Source organism: Sceloporus occidentalis, unplaced genomic scaffold, assembly GCF_023333645.1.
Source record: "Sceloporus occidentalis isolate IW3139 unplaced genomic scaffold, rSceOcc1.0.p SCAF_24, whole genome shotgun sequence".
Lineage (NCBI taxonomy): Eukaryota > Metazoa > Chordata > Lepidosauria > Squamata > Phrynosomatidae > Sceloporus > Sceloporus occidentalis.
This window is the reverse complement of record NW_028317004.1, coordinates 4,590,695-4,602,085: the sequence shown is the minus strand read 5'-3', so window position 1 is coordinate 4,602,085 and position 11,391 is coordinate 4,590,695. Positions and strand designations below refer to the sequence as shown.

General features: G+C 39.4%; 1 protein-coding gene across 1 annotated transcript in view; it reads left to right on the top strand.

The window, feature by feature from the left end:
• Nucleotides 1-2,798: 2,798 nt before the first annotated feature.
• Nucleotides 2,799-11,391, top strand: part of LOC149300532 (leucine-rich repeat-containing protein 2-like) — an 84,613-nt gene continuing 76,020 nt past the window's right edge. The window contains exon 1 of the mRNA XM_089485181.1: nucleotides 2,799-2,923. Coding sequence (XP_089341307.1) covers nucleotides 2,799-2,923 — 125 coding nt within the window. The remainder of the gene's footprint in view (nucleotides 2,924-11,391) is intronic.

Genomic DNA, 11,391 nt, shown 5'->3' with positions numbered 1-11,391 from the left:
GAAGATGTTTATTTTTATTGAAAATCAACATGATGTTGTTAGCAGCTTCTAAAAGGGTAAACATCATTTATATTAATAAATGTATCTTGTCTGAACAACTGCAATGTTGTTTTATTTTAAATACTTATGTTCAGTAATGGGCAAATTGTGAATAGACATCATTTCGAATGGCACAAATGTGTAAAATCTATATATGTATATATTTGTGTGTATATGTAAGGTCCCGGGTCCGTGGTCAGACGGCTACCATGACCCAGAGTGCCCAAAAATGGTGTTCAGGGGTTATTGCGCAGTAGCGGAGTGGTCAGGGCCTGATGCAGGGCGACCGCACCCTCCAGGGAGCCGAGCACCCAGGGTTGTGCAGCCACATACCAGCACCCTGACATAGCAGCAGATGTTGTCCAGTTCAAAACAAAGTAATCACCTACAGGCACCCTGGAGCAGGTATGAGACATAACAGAACATAGAAATGGGCAGGATGCTGCAGGTTGGGAGTAGGGAAGCTGAGCAGAGTACAGGAGAAATATAGCAAGCAAGGGGGACAGAGCAAGGAGCAAGGGACAGGGAGACCAAGCAAGAAACATCACCAGACAAGACATACATGACACAGGGCACAACACAGGACAGGGAATCAAGCAAGGAACACAGGGGATGGAGTGAGGAGCCAGAATCATTGGACGCTTCTCCTTTAAGCAAGGATAGGACATATTAACTGGGACATAGGGAGAGGAGAAAGGAACCAAACTCCTCAGATGCTTCAGGGAAAGGAGATGGGTATACTGTGGTCATAAAGGGAAGAACATGGTCAGCAACAATACTCAGGTAGGCTGTCATGTTTTAACAATGCTCAGTTGGTACTAAGGAGCCCTAAGTGTGCCAAGAAAATGTCCCCTACACCATTACACCACTACCACCAGCCTGAACCGTTGATACAAGGAAGGATGGATCCATACTTTCATGTTGTTTATGCCAAAGTCTGACCCTGCCTTCTGAATGTCGCAGCTGGAATCGAGGCTTATCAGACCAAGCAACGTTCTTCCAGTCTTCCATTGTTCAATTTTGGTGAGCCTGTCTGAATTGTAGCCTCAATTTCCTTCTGCTACTGTAGCACATCTGCTTCAAGGTTCGACGTGTTGTGCGTTCAGAGATGGTATTCTGCATACGATTGGTTATTTGAGTTACTGTTGCCATTCTGTCATCTCGAACAAGTCTGCCCATTCTCCTCTGACCTCTGACTGGCTGATTAGCTATTTGTGTTAACAAGCAATTAAACAGGTGTAATAAGTCTAATATATTTTAGACTTGTGCATTTGGATGTCAGAATTTTGTCAATTTGTAGGAATGTCAGAAAATTAGGATAGGCCTCAGTGGAACAAAGTAGAGAGCTTGTTTTTTTCACTCTTACTCATTCTCTCACATGCTCTCACACTTTCTCTGTGTTTCCACTTCTCCTACACTCCACTTCATTATCATGGCCTAGTATAGTGGCACACACCCTCTTCCCCGATCTACATTTTTCTCTCTCCACGGATCCATCTGCATTATTCTCACCTGGCAGAGTCTCTGAGCACACCCTCTCCCTCAATTGGAATTTTGTCCATTAATGAATTTTGGGGCAAAATTGCAAATGTATACTTTGTCATCATAGATAAAATTTTGTCTAAAGTACAGTGAGAAAGTATCAGACTTAATATTTGTATCCACTATGCAGTAGGACACGTGCCAAATAAAAGTTAGCCTTAGGACAAAATGGTAGTGCTTTCAGTGACATCCTCTCCCTTGATTGGAGGATCAAGGCAAATCACATCACTGCAATTTGGGCGGACATTCACCTAAGCTGCCCTAAGGTGAACTTCTGCAAAATCACAGCACTTTTGGTGACATATTCTTCCCTGATTGGAGTATGGGAGGGCAAATTTGTGGTACTTTCTGTGACATCCTCTCCCTCGATTGGAGGATTCAGGTTGAGGACGTTACAGGAAGCACTGTCATTTTGGCGGAGGTTTGCTCCAGGTTATGATGAAAGATAGAAGAAAGAAGATGAAGAACAATAAGATATAGAAGTGGAAGTGGTTGGCAGAGAAAGTAGGGAAACATTTAGGAAGTTTGATAGAGTGGGTGAGAGTGTCAGAGAGTGTGAGTTAAAGGGACTGCAAATTGCAGATGAAAAGTCTGAACTTTTTGGTGTGTTTCCTCCACTTCACGGGGGGGGGGGGTCTGGTCTCGTTTTAGTGGCTTCATATGAATCGCCAAATTTGCCAAAGTGTACTAATATATATATATATATATATATATATATATATATATATATATATATATACCTGAAGAAGAGCCCTAGATAGTCTCGAAAGCTTGCAATCCATTATATCCATTATATGTAAGTTACCCAATAAAGATGTAATCTTTATTGGGTAAAAAAAAATTAGCTTTCTCTCTTTTTGTGGCTAACATGGTGTAACTCTATACCATAATATTTAATGAAGGACGAATAATTGGTAGAGGGACATGCAGCCTCTTGTTGACCAAGCCTACCTTTTGTCCCACCCCATCAGTTTATGTACTCTGCATTGCTAGACATAGGTAAAATAACAACACAGAAAGTGGGCATAGCTGTATGGTTATAACTAGCAGTGGGGTGGATTGATGCTATAGTTAGAACTGTTTGAACATTTGTCTATACAGTATGGCTCCATAAAAGTTTAATATAACACCATACTGTAATTATAATTGTAAGCATTACCTAAATGACCTTAATTTTTGCCACACAGCTTTTCTTCAGGACATTTGAATGTAAAAGTATGACATTCGAAGTGATAGTAATCGACTTTTCTCATATAAAAGCACTTTGGGAGACACGTGTCAAGAAATATAAGGAACAATGTAAGAAAGAAAAACAGAGGATCGAGCAAAGTGCCTTGGAAAAGTAAGTGCCAAAGACTATATATATATATATATATATATATATATATTTGTCTGTCTATCTTTCTTTATATAACATTTTCAGACAGTATGTCATTGTTATACTTTTGTATATACCAATACTGTATGTAACCATAACCAATATTGTATTACAGAACATGTACTTTTTTTTTTTTAGAGAAAAGTATGATTGTATATCTGATATATATTTTGTGACGGCTAGTTGTGTGATGGCATGCAATTACCCATCTTACAATTTGTAGTATGATGCCTACTATATTTGGTTGAATTGCTTGCTTTGGGTACCAGACCTGTTTCACTTTGTCAATTAGACTAAATGTCAGTCCCACAGACCGCAAGGCGTGGCCGCCCCTTTAAGAGGCCCGGCTGGACTTAAACTCACTATGTCATCACCTAGTTCTGTTATGGACTGAACCCCGCCTCTCTCACCTGGCCTCATCATCAGGCTTTAACCCCTTCGTGACAAAGGCTGATTTTACTTTTTGTACCCTTCGTGACAATGGCCGTTTTAACATTTCTGCGCTGCTCGTGTTTAGCTGTAATTTTCTTCTTTCCCGTTTACTGAACCCACACACATTAGATATTGTTTTTTTCAGGACAAGAAGGGCTTTCTTTAGATGACATTGTTTGGATTGTATCATATTATTTACTATTAAAAAAAGTATAAAATATGGTGAAACATTTAGAAAAAAATGACTGTTTCTAACTTTTAGTTGAAAAATCTTTTACTCATCTATAAAAGGTAATGAAAAAACCTGCTAAATAGATTCTACTATTTGTCCTGAGTTTAGAAATACCCAATGTTTTTATGTTTTTTTGCTTTTTTCTACACATTATGGGGCAATGAGTACAGGTAGCGTTTTGCTATTTCAAAGCCATTTTTTCGAAATCTGGTAATTCTTCCCCCCATGTGCCATTTCGTGTATCTTTGAAGCCGGCCAATGCAATTTACCCCATCAAGTCATATATTTTTGAAAACTAGACAGCCCAGGGTATTCCAAATACTAGTATTTCAACCCTTTCCAAGCACTTATTCTACCATCAGCCTTTGTCAAACTTTATGGTAGTAATTTTTTTTGCATTTGTTTTTTCACACACATTTTAATTCAGGTATGAATAAACAGGTTCTGGTATATGTCACTATCATAAAACACCGCAATATGTGTTCAGCAACATCTCCTGAGTACAGCGATACCTCACATGAATGATTTTGCCTGGCTGTTTGGGGGCAAAAGGGCCACATTTGGGGCATGTACATTTTTCAATGTTGAACTTTGGCATTTGGGGATCCACTGCCCATGCCCTATTTGGTACATCTTTGAGCCGGGCCATTTCGGTGTGCCCAATAAAGCCATATATTTTTGAAAACTAGACACCCCAGGGTATTTCAAATGCTAGTATTTTAACTCTTTCCATGCACCATATCTACCACCAGTCTTTGTCAAACTTTGTGGTAGTCATTTTTTTGCATTTGTTTTGTCACACACATTTTACTTCAGGTATGAATTAAAAACTTCTCATATATATGTCACTATCTCAAAACACCCCAATATGTGTTCAGCAACATCTCCTGAGCGCAGTGATACCCCACATGAATGATTTTGCCTGGCTGTTTGGGGGGAAAAAGGGCCACATTTGGGGCATGCACATTTTTCAATGTTGAACTTTGGCATTTGGGGATCCACTGCCCTTGCCCTATTTGGTACATCTTTGAGCCGGGCCATTTCAGTGTGCCCAACAAAACCATATATTTTTGAAAACTAGACACCACAGGGTATTTTAAATGCTGGTATTTTAACTCTTTGCATGCACACATTTTACCACCAGCATTTTTTCAAAGTTTGCAGTAGTATTTTTGTGTGTGTATTTTTCCCACACACACCTACTTTATGTATGAATTTACAGCTCCTGGTATATGCCGCTGTCACATGACACCCCAATATGTGTTCAGCAACATCTCCTGAGTACAGTGATACCCCACATGCATGGGTTTGTCATTTTTGGGGGGAACTAAAAGGCCACATTTGGTACGTGTGCATTTTTCTAATTGGAAATTAGATGTGTGGCCATCCTTCCCCCCGTGTTAATTGGGACCTTGTTGAACCTGGCCAATTCAATTTACCCCATCAAGTAGACACCCCATGGGCATTTAATATGCCAGTATTTTAACTCTTTCCATGCGAGAATTGTTTTAAGCTAATATGCTAATTTTAGGACTTGCTCACAAAAATATATTTTTTATATATATATTTAATTTTTTTTGCCTTTTTTAAAAAATTTTTTTTAACTTTTTTCAACTTGAAGGTTCCCCTGATAGTGACATCAGTGGGAAATTATTTTTACATTTTACTGTTTTAACTATTTTTTTCTAATTATTATTAATTTTATTTTATTTTGTAATTTATTTTTACTAATCACACTGTGAATAGAAAGCTGAGCTCCATTGACTTGCATGGTTGAATGCAGTACCTGTATTCAACCTGCAAGTGGAGCCAGAGTTCTCTAGAGGGTCTGGAGACCATCTAGCGGACTTTTTCGTATTTATTGTTTTTTTTCCCGAACCGCCACCATCTTGCTGATGGCGAAGATCACCGGCAGCTGTGGCTGTGACCGCTCTCCGGAGCGGTCACAGTCCATCCCAAGGTAAGTGTTTGGTGTTGCTGGATGCCTCCTGATCGAGGCATTCCAGCGACACCATTTAAGTTTAGGAGGCGATCGTTTGTGTATCTGGTTGTTGTTTTTGCTTCTGGATGCGCTGTGATTATATGCCTGATTTCCTGGACTTTGACCTTTGCTTTGATACCTCGTTTATGAACCTACGCTGTCTGCCTTTGACCTTGGAACTGTTTTTGACTACGCTACTTGCCTTTGCCCTTTGTACTGGAACTGTGAATTCGTTTATGAATCTACACTGACTGCCTTTGTCCTTGGCACTGTTTAATTAACTACACTGCCGTGTTTCTTTCGTTGGGACTGTATGTTTATTATTGGTTGCTCATTAAAACACCTTGCTTATCAAACCTGCGCTACGCTCCATCCCTGTTTCTGACACAAAAAATGTCTGCTTGTGGTTTTGAGTGAACAAGCAGTGTTTGGTTAAAAAAAGGACAGTAAGTTTATTTTGTGCTGAAAATGGTCATGGTTCAGAATTTAAATTAGTTATACATTCATTAAATGAATTAAATAAACCTTTATTCTGTTTGTGCAGTTGCTTTTGTTTACAATTAGCTGGTATTGCTAGCTATGATAGCATTCTAATGCCACCTTTAATTTGCACTGGCAAAGAAGACAAGAATAAAAATGATAGCAGCTTTTATCATAGTGAGCAGAGGCTTAAAAATACACAGGAATGACGTACATCAATGTAAGTTTATGAGAATAATAAGATTTTGCATATTATGAAAATTACTTTGTGAAATAGTTCAAAGAAAATGTAAAGATCATTGATTTGCCAGCAGCAAACAACTGCTTAGATTAAAATGTTAGGGTTTATTTGGGCAGCAGTACAGATGACTTCTACTTTAGGGAAGAATTGTGCTTTAGGCAATAAAATGTTTTTTAAGGAAATCTATGATTAAAATTGAGTAATCCTTCAAAAAGTATATGAAACCTAGTTGTTTGCCTGGTATACAGTTAATATTGGCATTTCTGTATTAGATCCTAATACAATGGCTTTACTGACACTAAGGATATATAAATTATACAAACTTTGCCACAGTATTTGCCATGCAATATATCTAAGACAGATTAATATCCACTCTTGAGAATGACAAGTCCCCGGGGGTTGACATGAAAGATTGTCCTAGAATACCATAAAATATTCCATCTGAAAATTTTGAAGCTGACATTTGAGTTATCAAATATTCTTAAACGGATTCATTTTTAATGGGAGCTTTGCAGTCCCCCCTATGATATAAATGCAAGCAATATCCACTAGGTTTGATAGGTTTGAATTTATATTCATTTTAAAAAATACATCAAAACTAAAATTGACTTTAATAACTAGAATGATTGCAATGGTATCCTTTTTTTGAAAAACAGGGGCACCATTAACTTTTATAACTTCTTTGTTTCTATATATATATATATATATATATATATATATATATATATATATATATATATATATATATATATATATATGCCATGTAGATACTAATGAAATATGTAAACTCTTTGGAATTTTCTGGATTTCTGCATATACTGTTTATCAAAATGGAAATGCTCTTTAACTAGACCATAGCTAATAGACAGAAACAGCTTGCTTAAACTAATAACACACACTTCTATATTCATGTCTATTGAAGACACTGTGTAGCCATTCACAATGTAGAGTGGGAAATATGTGAACACCTAGGCTAAAGACATCTTAAAAAAAACAAGTTGGGGTCAGGAGCCAGCTTACCTAGATTCCAATAAATGAGACAAGATTGGATGTATTGGTCAGAGCGGCACAGTCAGGCCCGGACTGGCCATCGGGCACACCGGGCGTTTGCCCGGTGGGCCGGGCCACGGCAGGGCCGCATTGACTTAGGGGCTGATGGAGCTGCAGCTCCAGGCCCCTACCCTACCTACGGCCGCATTAACGCAGGGCATAAGGGGCTCAACCCGGCTTAAAATCACTCAAGGGAGCCGGAGGTCTGCTAAAGACCTCCGATACCGCTCCCTTGTGATCCGCGCGGCAACAGCTGCTGTGCGCCGGGGTTTGTTGTTAGATCCCGGCGCACAACACTGAAGCCGCGCCCACCGCTGTCTGTGCCCTCTGACCGAAGAACTGAAGAAGAGGAGCGAAGAGGAGGAAAAGGAGCTGTAAGGAGAAAAGAGGAAAGGTAGGAAAATATTCAGTGAGAGTGGATTAGTATATATGTGTGGATTGGTATATATGTGTGGATTGGTATATACGTGTGGATTGGTATATACGTGTGGATTGGTATATACGTGTGGATTGGTATGTGTGTGGATTGGTATATATGTGTGGATTGGTATATATGTGTGGATTGGTATATATGTGTGGATTGGTATATATGTGTGGATTGGTATATATGTGTGGATTGGTATATATGTGTGGATTGGTATATATGTGTGGATTGGTATATATGTGTGGATTGGTATATACGTGTGGATTGGTATATACGTGTGGATTGGTATATAGGTGTGGATTGGTATAGGTGTGGATTGGTATATATGTGTGGATTGGTAAGTGTGTGAGAGTGATGGGTGTTATGCTGTACCATTTCCAATGTCTTTTTCATGATCTAATTATGCTCTAAAAGTACATCATAACTCCCATCACTCTATACTGTTCCATACAGTGGCAGAGCTGGGAGGCAGAGGCCTTGCACCCCCACCGCAGGACTCCTGAAAGGTAAGTGAACTTCAAAGAGGGAGAGGGTAGATAGTTAGGAGGGGGTAGATAGGGAGAAGGGCGTGAGACGGGGGAAAGGGGGTAGATAGGGGAGAAGGGAGTGAGAAGGGGTAGATGGGGCAGAAGGGAGTGAGAAGGGGTAGATAGGGCAATCATACTCCTATCATGCCAAGTCTGCGAGTACATGCTGGAATCTGGGTATGCCTGGGCATGATAGGAATGTGATTGCTGTTAACAATCATATATATATACATATAATATTGTTTTTTAATTGTTTTGTCCTATTTTGGTGTGTTACTTACTTTAAATAAAAGGGTTTTTTTTATGGTGTGGGGAGGTCATATTCGGTTTCGGACAGGTAAATGCTGCATTTTCGGTTTCAGTCCAGAATTCGTTTCGGTGCATCCCTACTACTAAGCCAGACAATGAAGTGGTAGGCCTACACCACAACAATGTTTGGCGTAGTATATAGTGATTGGGGTTATGCTGCACTATTGTCAATGTCTGGCTCAATGTATAGTGATAGGGATTACGCTGTACCACTGTCAATGTGTGCCTCAGTATATAGTGATAGGTGTTATGCTGTACCACCGTCATTGTCTGCCTCAGTATATAGTGGTAGGTGTTATGCTGTACCACCGTCAATTTCTGCCTCAGTATATAGTGATAAGTATTATGCTGTACCACCGTCAATGTCTGCCTCAGTATATAATAACAGTGAGAAGAGGCAGAGGTGGTAGATAGTGATACAGGGGGATAGATAGTGAGAAAGGGGAGTTTTGTTACAAGTTTTTATTCCTTTCTTTTTTTGGGATGGGGGGGCACCAGAGGAGTAGTCCGCACAGGGCGCCAGAACACCTAAGGCCGGCTCTGCCTTAGAGTGGCGGACCCGGTTGCAGTTGCGGCGGGCTTAAGGGGCTCTGCCTTAATGCGGCCATATAGGCCCAGTCAGTCCGGTCCTGACTGGGCCTATTTTAAGGTAGGAGCCTGGAGCTGCAGCTCCATCAGCCCCTAAGTCAGTCCTGCCCTGCCACAGGCGCGGTCGCAGTTGCTGCTTGTTCTGGCAACAAGGTAAATAGGGTGAGGGAAGGGGCTGCAGTGAGAAGGGGCAGAGGGGGGTTAGGTAGTGAGAAAGGGGGAGAGGGGATAGATAGAGGCGGTACATATTGAGAAGTGGGGAAGGGGGTTACATAGTGAAAAGGGGGAACATAGTGAGAAGGGGCAGATAAGATGATGAGAGGGGGTAGTGTGAATGCGTATGAGAATGAATGAATAAATGTGTGGATGAATTGTGTGAATGCGTATGACAATTAATTAATTCATGTGTGGATGAATTGCTTGAATGATTTGTGAGACTGCATTAATGAATGTGTTAATAATTTGTGTGAATGATTAAATGCAAAGATGGTACATGAAGGGTGGGCTTTAACAATAAATAAATAAATAAATATGGGCTGCTCAGGCTTAAATGCCCGGACCTATTTTTTGTCCCAGTCCGGGCCTGGGCACAGTCCTAGTTTTGATAGATTGAATTTATATTCATCAAAAAGTGCAAAATCCTCTTTTTTTCTGACAACTAAATAGTAATTTTATAACTGCAATGATTGCAATGGCTTCCTATAAAAAAATGGATATGATCTTTAGCTAAGCTATAGCTAATGGGCAAAAACAGTTTGCTTTAATTAATAACACACAATTATACATTTTTGTGTCTTTTTTTAATACACTGTGTAGCCATTCACAATGCAGAGGGGAAAAATATGTGAACCTCTAGACTAAAGACATTTAAAAAAACTAGTTGGGGTCAGGAGTTTGCTATTCACAAGAAGCATTGCCTGATGTGAACAATTCCTCGTACAAAAGAGATCTCGGATAACCTAAGCATAATAATTGCTGACGTGTGTAAAGCTAGAAAGCGGTACAAAAGTATTTCTAAACACCTTGATGTTATACAATTTGTCTATATATAGAGACAGGTCGGCACTATTGTTACTCTTCCTAGCAGTGGGCATTCTGCAAAGATGACTGCAAGAGCACAGTGCAGCACACTGAACAAGAAACATTCAAGAAGAATCCTGGAGTATTCTTTGGAACATGAAAACACCTATGTTGATGATTCATCATACATTAAATAATGAAAAAAGAGCAGTATTAATAGGGGGATACCACGGGGTTGCCCAAAAAAAGAACATTGCGGCACATATGAAGTTTGCAAAAAACACCTGGATATTCAGACAGATTAAACGAAACATGAGTTGTTTGGAAGAAATACATGGTGCTGTGGGGAGAAAGAAAATGGCACAGTATATTAACATCAAAACCTCATCCCAAATGTAAAGTATGGTGGAGGAGGTATTATGATCTGCGGCTGCTTTACTGCCTCAGGAACTGGACAATTTCCTATGACTGAAGGAAAATGAATTCCCAAGTTTATCAATACATCATGCAGAAGAATGTATGGCTATCTATGTAACAGGACAAGGACCCAAAGCACAGGAGAAAATCTATAACAGAAATGTTTCAACAGAAGAAATACGCATCTTGGAGTGACAAAAAATCAGAATCCTGACCTCAGCCTGATTGAGAGGATGTGGCATGACCTCAAGAGAGCTAGCAACTCACACCAGACACCCCTAGGACATTACTTGTAAAGATGAATTATCAAAAATCCCTTTTACTGTATTTCAATCCTGCGCTATGTAGTACAATGCTTAAAGGATGTCTTCAATAAAGACATAAAAACAAATAATTGTGTGTTATGTGTTGAAGCAGACTTTTTTCTCTTTTTACGATTTAACTGAAAATTAGATTAATTTAATTAAATGGCAAATACATGCAGAAGCCCAGGAAATTCCGAAGGGTTCACATACTGGATAGTGCATGGACAGGGTAGACTTGGGGTCAGTAGTGCGATCATCAATTGAGCTTCACTAATTCTGACAGTATGATACATTTTTATGAAATCTAAAACCATTATTATACCTTTTTTGTAAACACTGTTTTTTTTATTTTTCATGAAATTAAATAATCACTAATAATTACCCGTTAGTATAAACGTATCGTTTCCTCCTGGTGTTGCATATTAT